At 40.4% G+C, this 15,733-nt stretch overlaps 1 protein-coding gene across 4 annotated transcripts in view; it reads right to left on the bottom strand.

The window, feature by feature from the left end:
• The window catches only part of mpp2b (MAGUK p55 scaffold protein 2b), a 38,042-nt gene that overhangs the window by 15,172 nt on the left and 7,137 nt on the right, over positions 1-15,733 (bottom strand). For 2 of the 4 annotated variants that reach the window (XM_020083463.2, XM_069517605.1), the window contains exons 2-3: positions 14,713-14,792; positions 3,363-3,463 (exon numbers count right to left, since the gene is read on the bottom strand). In XM_020083463.2, the coding sequence (XP_019939022.2) occupies positions 3,363-3,463; positions 14,713-14,743 (132 nt within the window). In that variant the 5' untranslated portion in view covers positions 14,744-14,792. Of the gene's footprint in view, positions 1-3,362; positions 3,464-12,108; positions 12,417-14,712; positions 14,793-15,733 lie in introns of those variants that run through there. The other 2 variants (XM_020083464.2, XM_069517606.1) reach the window with 2 other exon arrangements.

Below are 15,733 nucleotides of genomic sequence, written 5' to 3'. Positions count from 1 at the left end.
AAATAAAGGACAGCTCTCCAAATACAGGCCAGAGGAAAACATTTGGGGGATTCAATGATGTGCCAACAGTTTAGCATACTGTACATTTATATTCTATTAATATAATAAATCCAATAATACAGTTATGCTATTTTCACACTTTGTTGTCATGGATTAGTCATCTAAGTGTTATTATAATATTTCAGTCGCTATGTGTGTATCCGCTTTCCTTTGTCGTACTTTATTCTCTGACTGTTGTTCCATATGCCTGTGTGTTGCATTTGTATTAACAGCATAATGCAGCAACTTTAACAATTGAAAATGGTAGTGGAAAAAGCAAGCTTCCTACTACAATATGACCAATTGTGCTTATTAAACAGCGAGAATAAATAAAGACCTGCCTCTAACTCAAGTAAAGGCCTTCTGCAGTGGAGGAAAATAAAAGCCCACGGCCACTATTAAAGGGAAATACAATATGCAGTTTTCTGCAGAGGAAAGATCCATCAGTACTGTGTGGAAAAGAAACCATAAAACAAAGAAAGCAATAGAGAGTGAGAGGGAGAGAAAATGTGAATTGAAAGGAGCAGAAGAGCTTCTGTTTTCAGCAATATGGGAGGTTTTTGATGCAGTACTCCCCTACTGTTCCCTGTGGATAGTCCATCTCCAAATTTCCTGAACACAACAGCCTTTGAATTACTGAGCGACCCTGCACGGCTCTTTACCTTCGGTGTGGCAAGAAGCTCGCAGACCGATGCATCTTTCTGAACACAAGCAGCTTCCACCTCAGTTAACAATCTCCAAAAGATGAATGTGGTTATCCATACTAATGAATGTTGTCAGCATAAATGAAAAGAATGACTTTAAGTGTATAAACTGCATCTTTTGTTTCTCCTTGCATTCTTCTGCAGTGCATTGCAGTGTATTTTTCTTTCTCTTTCCTGTTTTGAAAAAAAACATGTGAAACTATTCTTGGCGAGAAGTGAAGGGAGGAGGACTTTGACAGGAGAGAAGTGGGATGAAACTCTGACAAGACTCTTCCACTGCAAAGCTCTTTCAATCTTCACAGCAAAAAGCTGCACTCTGTAACAATGACATCGCTCTCCTCCGTGTAAATATGAAGCACTAGCTTGGATCAGCTTCATAAAAGGGACTTTACAACAGGAGAAGTTTTAAATTAGATTCAAACATCTGCTTCTACGCACATAATGTACTTCTGAAGTGGTTCTGGGAATCTGTAGGAGTCTAATAAAGTCTCCAGTGTAAGTAAGAGTCATGCACCGTCTGAGTGCTAAAGATTGGGTTTAAGGTTATTTCTGCAAAGTAATTTGATAAACAGATTACGATTGTCTACATTCATTTGAATACTTAAAACTTTTAAAGGATTTCAGGTCAAAGTCCAGTCACAAGCTTCACTGAGATGTGTTGAGAGAACTGACTGTCACTGTCTTCAATCAGCTCTACGAAAGATATTTAATGATTTAAAGCTGCTGATTTCACATATTTCTTGGAGAAAGTTAGAATGTCCTTGGAATTAATTCATTTGCTTCCACACAGGACTCACTTAATCCAAAGATTGGCCGATTGTCCAAAAGAATTCTGTAAAACTACAACATGGATTTATAAATGTATCATGTTCATTCTTACACATATACAGACAAGGAAAAATACAAGTATATATCAAGTCCAATGATGAGTCCAATGTTCAGTCTAATGCAAGTTGTTTATGATGGCATGGATTTGAGTTTTTACTGTATTGAACTAGGTGCAGTTGATTCTGGGTTTGTAAAGTTTACTGAAGACTGTTGTCAAAGGATGGTTTCACGCCATTACACTAAAAACAACGAAACACAGTTCCATGACACTTGGTGGAAGGATGTGGTATAAGTCAGGAGAAGAATCCATTGCATTTTTGTGGCACTCACAAGCTTGTATGTCAGTCAGAGTTCAATCACCACAGAATTCATTCAGTCAACGCCAGTAGCGGGGGTGCCTGTGCGCGTGCACAAACTTCACTCTCATGCTCAACATTTCACAATGACAAGTACACAGAGATCGAATGACAAATTCCCGCATCAGAGAGGTATTTGACGACTATGAGAGTCTGACTGTCTGTGTGGAAGGCAACAACTTCATGAGCGATAGAGCCCACTGCAAATGGTGCTGCAGATACTGCTGCATGCAGCTATACAATACAGCAATGCCGTGAAACATCAAGTTAGAGATGTCTTCTTTTATTATAAGAGGTGTAAACATTTGTTTTAATTCATTATGAAACTCTGGCAGGACTAATTGAAATATGGCGGGCTGCCACAGTTGAGATAATGAATGGGGAACACTGTCAGTCTTTCTCCTATAGGCATGAGTATATACTACTATAAAGTACTTGTCAGCTTGACAGCCTCATGGAGGAAAACTGTGAAGCTCACTGACTGCTGTTTCAACCTTTTGCTTATTGCCTTGTTAAAATGACTGACGGGTGGGAATGTTAAGAGTCCAATAAAAACAAAGATGTTTTTTTGCGTTTTTTGTCTCACTTAATATTGTTGTATATCGAACACATGCTGGAAATACATTTCTCTGAATGTTTGTATCAGGATGACAACAACATTCTAATGATATTCAATAGACTATTCAATAAACCTGTGCCCTCATAGAAACCCTGTTATTCAGGTACACGAGCCAGTGATTTCTATTATCTATCTTTAAGTTTGTACAACATTGTCAATAACATCAGCAGCTCTCTAGAGATTCACCTCTTTAAATTTCTGTTAACATTTTTTAATGTTTCTACAGCATGATACTGAGAGAAAAAAAGAAACCAGATGCCTCTTTGATTTGCATTTTCAACTTATGAGAAAACAATGAAGCACAGCCATTAAAATGCTAATGTGATTGCACTTGATGAATTTAATCTGTTTTTTGGGGAATAATTATTGCAAGCAGATAATTTAATTTTAAATGCAACAGTGGTGGTGAATTTTAAGTTTTTGTTTTTGGATCGTTTTAATAAAGCTTCTCATAATGCATGAAAATATTATGATTTGTTCTGCATCACGAATCACTGTTGAACAAATGCTAATGTTGAGGCATGAATGCAAAATGCAGGACTACATTGCCTATTTAAAAATTCTGAAGCGTAAACATGGATGCATCAAATATCCACTACTTTGCAGTGGTTATATCAACTGGCATCCAAATTACTATAACTAGCCTGTGTTGTTGCAATCTAACTGTAATTTATATTAAAGTAGTTCTTTGAAATTGATTGTAATTTAAGCGTCCATTACAAACTTTGAATGTCAAATTTTGCATAACACACACACACACACACACACAGTTCCTCCTACATGTTACAGTACAGTACCACATAAAGTTGCTCTCACCACAGGGCTCTCCATGATGCCTTTGAGGAAGATGAGGTCCAGGTCGTTGGCTGTTGTTGAGCTTGTGCTGTCACTCAGTGTGTCCAGGGCCTGATGCATGGCTAGACACACAGAGAGAAAGAACAGAGTTTATTTCACTACACTCTCTGTTTGACAGACCCATGGGAAACTAAATAGATCACCTGAAAGAAACAGAGAGGGAGCACATTTACTGCAGTTCACACTACACGGCTGAAAGAAAAGAGAGGAAAATGGAATGGGAGCTGCCTCACATTTTTTCCCAAGCAATTCAACCTCTGTCACTCGCCCTCCTCTCAAGTCTGACAGAAGCGACAGTATCTTTCTCCCACAACCCCCCCTCATTTCCACCCCCACCACACACGTTCATACACACACACATTCCATCCAAAACCACGATAAAGTCGCTGCAGAGAAAATAAACATTTTTACAATTTTTTTTTTACCATTCATCAGTTTGGATGCTGGTACTGAAATACACTTGGCAGGCTGGCCGGGACTAAAAGTGAATGTGTCCCAAGTCAATGATGCAGTTTGTTTTTCCCTGTTTTGCTGGTTCATGGAGCAGAATCGGTGATACACTCTCTCTCTCTCTCTCACACACACACACACACACACACACACACACACACACACACACACACACACACACACACACACACACACACACACACACACACACACACACACACACACACACACACACACACACACACACACTTATCCCGAAAGATGCAAAAATCAAACTGCTAAACCACAGGAGCTGACCAATCAATCAGTTGATGCAAGGTAATGTCAACGACTCAATAGAGGTCAAGGGAGGTTCAGTCTGGCTTTAAAGCTGACTTATAATATGATGAATTAAGATGCCAAACACACTGATATCTCCTGCCAGCAGCATTAATTACAGCAGATGTGACTGTCAGAGGAGTGGTCATCTTTATTCACAGGACACAACACCAAAGCTTTTATTTCCAAGCTTTCTTTATCTTGAAAGACCATCCACCACATCCCTACAAGAGACACACATCAAAGGTCTTATTTTGGTAAACAGATAATTCTGTCACAAATGTTTTCAAAGGGCTTATTTAACCACACCTTTGCAAAGGACTGAATATCCAGTGTGCATAGTTAAATACTGTCCCAATGAAATCTGCAACACATGGATGACATACACATAGCTGTAAAAAATGACATTATGGATGGTGGAGGGGCAGCTCATGGAAATAATAATAATATTAAGCGTAATAATAAACCTGTGAAAAATATCTGTTCGCTTTTTGCTATTTGCTATTTTGGTTTTCAACACTTTGCAGCTTTATTGGTGCATCAAGCAGCATCAATGTTTATCATGTTTTATATAAAGTACATTGGTTTATTTTACTGCGAGCCAAAACATTACAATCTCAACATAATTTGTGTATAGTATAGTATATATAGAGTATTATGGATTAATATTGTACAGTGTGCACTATAGTACATGCATCTTTGACGGTAACTCTGTGGTACAATGTTCTGCATGTAGGCTACCAACAAGCATTAATCTTAGTAGCAGTAGAAATGACTTCAATGATTTGATCCAGGTTAATGAATGATAAATTATGACACATTAAAATAATGCAGCAACGTTCCAAAAGCCACGAATGACCATGACCATGCTTGTAGTTCTGTGAGGCCATTAGTTACAGTGGTGTGTTGAAGTAAATGTAATCACTACCATCACAATATGCTCACAATGATAATGATAACATGCTGATGATTAGCATGTTTACCTTCTTCATCATCTAACAGATGAGAAAGTTTTAGTTTTTCCAGCTACACTGGACAAAGTACTGGTGTAGCCTCATCATAAAAGTGATGTGATGAAGGTGCTACAGAAGAAGCTAAGGAAACACCGTATTGACGACAATTTATTCATTCACATTAATGTTTGTGCTGAATTTCCACCAAATAGTGGTAAAGAAATGTCACAAAAAATCAAGAATGTCATCTGATGGTTGCACTTGAGAAAGTCAGTAGGGTTCATCATATGGGGACAATGAATGTCTGCACCATACAGCCTGTACAACATTATACGGCTGTTGAGATATTTCAGTCTGGACCGAAGTGATAGAGCAACTAAAGGAACAACATTGTCATCAAATACACCACCATGAAGAGGGAAAAAAATCAGTCAGCAAGGTTTTCAGTGATGTACACAATGTCACTTACTGGAACAATTCACTTTCACAACACGATTAATAAGTCTCAGGGGAGCATGATTCTGTTCAGTGGTTCATTGATGTGCAGCCTGAGGCTGTGATATTGACAACAGACAACAAAACTACTTTTTCGATTTTAACCCTGTATCAACTCTTAAGTTTTAATTCTTATCACCAAACTCTTTGTTTCAAGATGATATTCTATAAGCAGGAGTGAGGGCATGGGTTAGGAAAGAGAAACTAGTGTGTGTATTTGAACAATATGAGCATTTCAGTAGCAGCCACAACACAAGCTGTGGTAGTTCTGTGTGAAGTTCAGGTTTGTCAACTACCTAGCAGATAATACTGTGTTTAGCTCTCTGGGAGTTTTCTCCATGAGGTAATAGATATTTCAAGAAGTCGAGAATTATCTTTGGTATTGAAGTGTTTCTACATCTACAATTACTGTACAACCATGAAAACAAGACAGGTCTTTCAGTCTGGAAAAAGATGAAAAGATAGAGAGCTATGAAGGCAAGAAGGCCAGGGGAAGACAGCCTCAGTGACTACACAGTCCCCTCTCTGAATAATTTGATAAGTAAATTAAATTAATAATTACACAATTCCACTGTGAAATCTAGTTTTCCCTCTAACACCAGCTCTGCTCCTTCAGAAGAGTTACCAGATTTGTGCCTGGCAGAGAACAGAGGACCGGCAGAATCAGCTTACAGGTCCTGCATAATTCTGTGTAATCACCACAACTGCCCGGCAGTGTTGTTGCCACGTTGAGCCTTTAGCTGAAGTCAGCTGCTCCCTGCATGTCCACACTCTCTTAATATATTTACATTTCACTGATCATTTTTTTCTCCACAGTGAACTGCAGATGTTCACCCAAACATCTGGAGCAAGCGATGTGCTTGACTGGCATTTAGATAGTCTATGATATTGCTCTTTCTTTAGAAGTCACAAAGGGATAAAGAGAAGGTGTGAAAAAGAACCAGAGAATAATACCCATTTTTCCAGCACTAAGTATGCCAAGGGTCATTCTATTATTCATAGAGATTATTAAAAAACCAACTTGTCCTCTTTCTTGGGTCCTGCTGCCGTTCTTCTCTCTACATGTATAGATAAATAGGGTCCCTCCACTCATTTTCCTTAGTGTGCATCAAAGCAAAGACAACAGGGCTGTGCGGGTCAAAAGTTCACACAGGAAGAGGTCTGGATGTCAAGCTAAGATACCATCTTTATTCCCTCCTCGTCAAACTGCAACTTTCTCTTGAAAATAACATCCACTTTAGAATTCAGGTGGAGTATCTCATCTTGTATACTGCCAAAGCTTCCCCTGCATAAGCCTGCATAAACTTCCAATAAAACTGCACAGCCAGAACCAAACAGCTTCTTTTATCACTAACAGTATTTATCTTTCTTCTGCTCGTGTCTTATATTGGCGAGAAAGTCACGTGCAGAAATGTGGTGAGAGGAGAGAACTCAGGTGGAAGTCATTTTTCGCTTCAGTGAACGTAAACTCCCCACATTATACCCTGTAACTTAATACCATTAGAGAACTCCATTTAGCAGGTGAGGGCTTAAGAGCACAAAAGGGACTCAGGTGTGTAGACAGAGAAGCAGCTACATGTACGCCACACACCTCTCTCTTCTGTGGAAATGCTGCGAAACTTACAAGCTTTCCGTACTTAAACAAGTCTTGTTTTTACAGCATTTTCCCCCGTGTGTGTGTCAACTGGGTATACAGAGACAGAGGAGTCCCACTGAGGCAGAGAGATAATCATGACAAAAATCTGACGTTCCCAAGAGGGTGGGAGATCTACTTTGTCAGCACTGTGTCATTCAGCTGCAATTTGCAGTAATAACACAACAGTGGTGGTCCTCTGTATCAACCCCCAACAAACAATCCCAGAAAAACAGCATCTAGGTGCAAACAGAGGACATGTAATCACAAGGAAACGAAATTAAAAGGTGCTTTTGTCGGTTAAAGTCTCATCTGAGTGCCAATTCACCTCCAAGGAGAGTTACAATTAAACTCAATGCCATGGGGAACAGCCAAACTATCGGGTAGTTATTGTTTGTGCTTACAGCACAGCGGGGGGAACAACAACCTCTTAGCTGGCGCTTAGTGAAGGTTGTCTGTTGCTATGGAGCGGTGGTTGGGGAGAGGCTGAGGGAGGGTGGAAAATGGAGGAAGAGATATGGGAGATACAGTTGTGTTGGCCTCTCTCCATGCTGAAGCCCCATGAGGTCTTATGCACAGAGGAGTGCAGTGTGCAGCTGACAACACTTCCAATCTCTGGCTATCAACAGTCTGACCTGCAGACATTTAACGACATAAACTTAACGTCTTAAAATACAGATGCATGCAAAGAGGCAACTTGAATGGCACTCAGTAGACATAACTCTGCCAAGGCCCAACAGTCTCTTTATGAAACCACATTAATTTCTCTAGATGCAGATTTTTATTGGGATCTGCACCAAACTGTACAAACTCATTAAAATCAGTCCCCTAAATATGCCCCAAAAAAATGTTCATTAAGATCTATGAAGTCTTCTCTGAGAAATCTACGCCCTTTATCACAATGCTCTAACCCAAATCCAAAGAAAACAAAGGTGCAGCAGGTTTGATCGAATCAATGTCAATAAATCAAATTAAAAGAAGAGTTGCTAATAAAACTTCTCAAACGTGATTACCTCAGCTATGTTTATCACAGAAGTCTGTGACTATTCACATCCTGCTTTGAAACACACCTCTCACCTAACAATGAGAAACACTCATGTCTAAACTTCAGTATTACCTCCACCAAAAAAGTTATGCTGTCATTGCTGTTTGTAAGTTTGTGTTTTAGTCAGACTATGCAAAAACTATTGAACTAATAGAAACTTGGTGGGAGGTGGGGTATGGTACAAAGAAGATTCTTTAAATTTAACATTGTCAGGTTTCCCAGGGAATAATGCATGAATTTTGATGTAAAATCTGGTGCTGGAATTTGGTGCAGCTTGAATTTAAGTTAACTTTTGGGTTGACAGAGGTATGAGCTCCACTGAGTACCATTTGAACCTGTGTTTGTCAGTTTATGCAGGATTACACAAAAACCATGAAAGGAAGTACCCATTACATGTGTGAGTCGATCTAGATAAGCAGGCGGATACAATTTTTTTTTTTTTAACTTCCTGTAGATAGAGCATTAGCCTTGGTGGAGGTATGCACTCTTCTAACACCCTTCCTGTGTTATGCTGGTTCTACTACAAAACAGTTTAATGTGAAAAATGGACATCAAATTTACTTTAGCACCAAAACTAAGCCTTGAAAGAACACTGAAAGTCAGCCTCAGCCAAGACCTGGTGGTGATTAATTCTGGCACTTTTAGTGGATAAGGTCAATGCTATGCTATTCAGTGTGCCAAGTGATTCTGCATTCATAACGGCAGCTACATTCTGGGAAAACACACACAGATATCTGAGCAGTCCTGTCCTCAATTATATTTTCATTCTGTCCTGGAAGTTAATTCAACTTTATTCCCTATCATTCTGTTAAAATGGCGGAAAAACAACATGTTGACAAGGACAGTGAGACGCTTCCAAATTACCAAAGTCACCTCTGTATAATAAAACATTCATGGGCCTCCACAGACATTATTAAATGCTTAAAGGTTTCTCTTAGATTTGATTCTGCTATGCAGCAAATATAATTACTATCAATCCCTCAGGTAGAGAAAGATGAATTTCTAAGACAGTGGGGTGAAGTATATTGGATTGGAGTATATCCCACTGAGCTATGCACCAGACCTGATTAATCATTTACGACTGAAGTACATAATAACTTTGGTCTGATACTATTGGATTCTTGACTCTTAGACTTAATGTCTGTGTAGAGTATTTTCTTCTCCTATATTCATCTGACAACTGTCACAGCTAAAATGTGAATTCTGCTCAGGTCTACAAGTGCTCAACTCTGGATACTGAAGTCAACATCCCCCTTGAGTGTCACAGAAAAGACAAACAGGCTCATGACAAGTTGAGAGACTGTTGTGTTAAGCCTGTGTGGGCCTATCTATTGAGTAATATACTTTGGTGGTAAATCTGCAGGTGTGTTTTTGAGCGTATGTAACTTGAACATGCTTGTCTTCAAAAAAACGCTCTCGTTGTCTGGTGAGCATACACTTTACTGCATTTTGTATATCCCATATGTATGAATGCCACCATCTTGCACAACTGTGAGGGCATTAATTAATTAATTAATTAATGTGAACTGTCGTGAGGTGTCACTGATACTTACGCTTGACCAATCATGGCTCAGTCTTAGCTGTCAATCATGTTTCATCCCATTTTTATGGCATCAAACTAGTTAAGACCAAACTCACCAGAAACATGAGAACTTGAACAAACATCAGTGTGATAAGAACTAACATCAATCACAAAACCATCTTTGAGAAAAAACATTTTGAACTTTACTTTTTAGTTTTCTCCAAATAGCTCCATTAACATTCACAGTTCATTAGTTATTATTTAGTTAGTTATCATTAGCTATATTGACTCTTACAGAAGTTCTAGTCATTGACATTTTAATAGTGTTTGTTTCAAATCATTAAGATAAAGCTGCTGAGCAATAATTTCCCTGAATATTACTTTTAAGTACACCTAATAATTTTTTTTATTAAGTTAATAATGATCAACTACTAAAATCTATTCTGTGCTGCTTTTATGCAGCAGTGTGCTTGACTGTCCCAAGAATGGCCTCATTTCTGGGGGACCTTGTAACTCTCGTCCAATCAGCAAGATGAGCCCTCGTCTTAAAGCCCTCATTTAAGCCACCTCATCGCCATGGTGATACTCACTGGTATGGGTGCGATCGCCTTATTAGCTTGCTGAAGGTCACCACTGGAGACAACACTTGTGATATTTGTTGACATTTTGCAAATGGGCAGTGGCTCCCATTACACCGACGGCCGCAGAGCGCCATGGGGGATAGATCATTTAACGTGAAGTTTTTTCAAACGAGGAAAATTTAAACAGAACGAGTTAAAAAAGACTGAACTTGCCGTGAGGAGGTAAACATTTAGACTCTGAGTGTATATCTGTTTCCACGCACCAGTTAATGAAAGAGCAAACAGAGATTGTCAGGGTGCGTTAGGAAAGTAATTGCCGGTGTCACAGTATTATCGAATACCCTCAGCCAGAACAGAATTAAATTGTCCCATTCTGTTGAAACCCAGCGATTATCTTTGACAGCCTAATCCTACCAACACACTGTACTCAATGATCCATCATCTGTGTTTGAACACTACTACATTAGTCCGGTCGACTCACACAGTATTCCTCTGATAGCATGGGGCTTCAGTGTGTGTATAGAGATGGTGGGGTGAAAGTGAGGCAGCCTGACAATTATCTGAAGGTTGCGAGTCTGACACTTTTAAGCCTGCCGTCTCTGATCAGAACACTGTTGCATATGAATGACCCCCCCGTACTTACTCATCATGAATGTATAATGCGCTGGAGGTCTCGCTTTATCTTTCCTTCTCTCTCTCTTACACACAACACACGTGCGCTCTGAGCTGATAGACGGGATGCAAATGCTTTGACAGAAAATGTGATTCACTATGGCTGTCACTGCTGTGTTGTCTGGCTACATTACAGAGCAGAGGATATCTTGCAACGCAGCACACTGTCTGACATCCACTAGACTCAGAAATTATGTAAAGACTCTGCGAAACTTGACAAATTAAATATGACACTATAAATGAGTTGCTTTAGTTCTTTTTATCAAGAGTCCAAAAGTAATTTCATGTGTGTGTTTAACTTACACATGCAACCCATGGGTCAAAGCACTCATGTGAAATGATGTAAGTAAGTTAAAATACATAAATAGATACAGACACACACTCAGAGCATAATACTGGGGGGTATGCATCTCTATGCAATATTAATGAACTCCCATCAATTATGAACTGGATGTATGGTGCTTCCCGCTCCATTCTCTGTGCATTGTCATTCAATTAAACAAATGCACTTCTTCTTTTTACTGTGGTTCTTCCTCTTTTAATGACTTCTTATCATGTTTGCTTTCTTTGTTCAGCTTAGAGTTCAATTCTTCTGTCTCTCACTCTGTACTTCTCATTGTGATTAAAAAAAAACGTGGCATGTTTTCATCCCTTAGTGAATATTTAGAAACACCTTGCTGTCTTTTCTTTTGACGTCTTCCTTCCTGTCTTTGTACTCTGCTGTCTCAGATTCCTGCGCATCACATGCTGCCCTGGGTCCTAATCTGTCTCTGCTCATCTTCATCACCCTCTGGAGGTTTCAACCAGCACATCAGAAGCAGGTGCAATGTGAATATAAAACAACAGCTCAATCGTCAACATGTACATAGGCATAGTCGCCTGTTTAGTTGTATTTTAACTGATTCAACCTCTAATTACAGCTTCTGCCCAGTACATCCTCCCTAACCTGTAAGAAAACACATAACCGGAGAACTTGTTTGTTTGTTTATCCATCCTGCATCCCTGTCACGCCCAGCAGGCAGGGACCTGTGTTCTTACCGTCTGCATCCAGCTTGATTTCCAGGCCCTCCAGGGAGTTGGCTGAGTCCCCTTCCTCCAGGGAGAGCCTTCCAAACAGGCTGCCAGCCATGGTGAGCAGCACCTCACTACAGTGCTTACAGCAACACACCCAATACAGTATCTGAGGCAGACTGAGAGATCTCCCTCTCTCTCTCCCTCCTTCTCTCTCTCTTTCTCTATCCCCGATTCTTTCCACTTTCTGCCAAAAACGGCCCCTCGCTACCCCCCCCCCCCTCTCCACCTGCTCTTGACGTGAATGTGTATAAGCTATGCCTGGCTGAGCGTCTTCTCCTCCGCATGAATGAATGCAGATGAGAGAGGGTTGAGTGCATGAGCAAAGGAAGGTGTGTGTGTGTGTAGAGAGAGAGGGGAGGTGTATTATGCTTTTCTCCAGGAGGGGGGGAGTAAAGGAGGAAGGAAGATTTTCCCTCCAGGTTTCCCTGCGGGGGTTAAGGGAGGAAATAGCAGCAGAAGGTTGGCGTGTAGGAATCGGTCAGACACATACAGTATGAGTGAGGACCCTCTATATCCTCTTTATCGAAAACACAGGAACAAACACAGGCAACCCCGCAGATTATATTTGTCCTTTCTGCTCATAACTCGGGGAAACGCATATCTGAGCTTCTTCTTTGATAGGAGTTGAAAAATAACTTATTGCTTCAAATCAAAACTGACCCCTCTCTAACCTTTCTTTCTTCCAGCCTGCAAGAAAATAGCGGAGCTGAAAATGCTGCTTTTTAAATTCAAAAACATGAACACGGACATTAATTGGTTCGAGGAAATTATTTACTGTGCGTTACTAAAAAACACCAGTCATCCAGACTCAGCCCTCGGCTAGTGTACAAATCAATGACTGACAGCCCAGTTACCGAAAAAAGTAACTCCAGACACATTTTAACTCTCCGTAGGGTTGATTTCTCCCTCTATCCAGCAGCAGATTGCTGCAATTCATTACATCCTGATAAAATATTATGAAGCTTCAAGGTCTACATCTGACCCCCTGTTAACCAATACTCTTACTGTCTTTGTTTTCCAGACATCTGGTCATCGCATTTCCATCTTTTTATATCACTGGATCAAGTGCTCTTTGCCCTGAGAGAAGAGGAAATGCATGGGAGCATGGCTATGTGCCAGATGAGAATTTAATGCAGGCACCTTTTTTTGGCACCTAAACAAAAAAAATATCATTCTACTGATGTAAAAATATCACAGTTTTAACTTTGATGTCACTGCCAAGGCTGACACGTGAAAAATTCCCTTTGATATGACGCCAACAAGAGACATTGAGATTATATTACATTGTCAACTGCTGGAACCAGTCATAACCAACCTGACACGTAGGAGCAACATGCTCACAGTACCACAGATTGTGTGCATTGATCTATGATATTGATCTACTGGGTGTGTTAGCAGTGGGATAACCAGACACTGTTGTGCGGTGCGCACTCTTTTCTTAAAGGGAAGTTTGAAGAATGTCTGGTCGGTCAATCCCTGCTAATAACAAACCCAGTACACCTCAATCTCTCCGTTTCCAGATGCTTTAGGTGCATCTTGTCACCGAAAAACAAAATGTGCACAGTCATGTTCCGTGGGCCATGGTGGTCCCTATGTTTTTATTGACTAGAAATTGCAAACGTTTCCACCACGGTGTCCTCAGAGTCAGTGCAGGCAGTGTGTGTCAAACTAAAGCCCATTAGATCATGTGATTAAGTGATACGTTTAATCTCTTATCCAAGAGGCTTCTTAAGTTCAACTGGTAAAGAACAGAATCATATCTCATGGCCCTGATTTATTTATCTTGTTCCCACGCATTATGTTGTCATGTTTATGTAATATTTTTCCCCCAAATGTCCCCAGGAGGCTCTGTGACTTAAACATTCACACAGTTACAGATTTTTTACCAGCTTTCATTCCTGCATTTAGCAGCCGTTTGTTCTCCTTGTATTTTTCTAATGTACCGGTCTCCTCATTGTGAATTATGCTGCTCTGCTGTCAGTCCATGTCTGTGATTGGTCATACGCAGTAAACACAGACCCTTTTATGTGCACATGCTCAGATCTTGAAGAGGCAAACCTGGGTTGACAAGTTGTTAACCAGATTTGTGTGACCTCATAGCCTGATTGTGATTGTTAGGTGAAGTTCACCAGGATATAGGAAAGATATCCTGTGTATGTTGAACTTGCTTTGTAGAACAGGCTGATAATTAACTCTGATGACTCATTATCAATAGTAAACGACTCACTAAATGCTGCCAAAGAAAAATTTGAATGAATGAATGAATGAGTGTGTGTGTGAGTGTGCATTTGCATGCATTTTTCTATTACTGGTCACTGCTGCAGATCTGAAGGGCATTTGTGTCTGAGTGGAGGACAAGGAAGGATACAACAACAAATCCTTTGAGGCATGACTGATCCAAGACTGAGGTTTTAGCACTCTATTAGCCAGCTCATTAGGTCACATTAGAACTTGAGAGATGAGATACATGTCCTGGGTGCTGGAATAACCACAAACCATTCAGTGTCTCCACACAAATACAAACACACACCAACGATGCCCTCATCTCAGTGAGACAGAGTCACTTACCCGAGTCGGAGCTGGATGTTGCCACAGGCATTTTGAAAATTGGTTCCTCCCTGTATCCTCCACAAAAAGTGTTCGATCTACTGCAATGAAAGAGAGAAGAAGAAGAGTGAGGGGAGTTGTACAGAAAACATTCAAGAAGTATTGTAAATATGAATGGATTACCTCACACAGAGGCAGAATTAAGGCTGAAACAAGAGAAGGAATGTAGAGTTGTGCTGTCAGGGTGAGGCCCTAAAAGTTCCACACACAGGGATCAGTGGAAGTCTTAATGCAGCGATGGAAAATAAAATAAATCCTTCTCAGTAGCGGACTTGTGCACACAGCTCATTCCTAATTTGTCTAATCAAGCTCCGACACACAACAACTGGTATCTAACTTTATTAATACCCAAAAATAGAATAACCAGTTGCTCTGGAAAGATCCAAACAGTTTAAGCCATCGCGTCCGTCAGGGATATTATTAGAAACAGTTGGAAAGAAGGCGGGTGAGTGAGTGGGCAGGCCAGCTAACATTAGCTAAAAGAGGATCTCTGTTGATTCTAATTGATCTATTTAACATGAGGCTGCGAGAGAAAGAAACGAGCATTGCAGGCGAAACAAAGGAGGACTAAGCATCTGTTGTCCTGCAGATCAAAAACTGGCTTATCAGGTGAAGTGGAGTTGTGAAACACACACACACACCCACAAACACACACACAGTGAATGGCAAATATGGGCTAAAGGAGAGTGTGTTGGTGACAGACAGAACCGGCAATCAATGGTGAAGAGAAAGAGACAGGCAGAAGAAAATACAAGATGGATGAGGAGAAAACTGTCAGGCAGGAAGCGTTTAGCTGTGAGGAAACATAAGCAGTGTGTGTGTGTGTGTGTGTGTGTGTGTGTGTGTGTGTGTGTGTGTGTGTAAGGAGGGGGGGGGGGGATTATGTCAACAAGAACAATGGTGAGGAAGGAGTGCAGCTGACGAGGGAGACTGGTATCCAAGGATGCTAATTCATGGTTGCCATGACAATAGCTATCTATGG

This window comes from Paralichthys olivaceus, chromosome 21, assembly GCF_024713975.1.
Source record: "Paralichthys olivaceus isolate ysfri-2021 chromosome 21, ASM2471397v2, whole genome shotgun sequence".
In the NCBI taxonomy this organism is placed as follows: Eukaryota; Metazoa; Chordata; class Actinopteri; order Pleuronectiformes; family Paralichthyidae; genus Paralichthys; species Paralichthys olivaceus.
The sequence above is the reverse complement of the archived record's forward strand: the minus strand, read 5'-3'. Positions and strand labels throughout refer to the sequence as shown.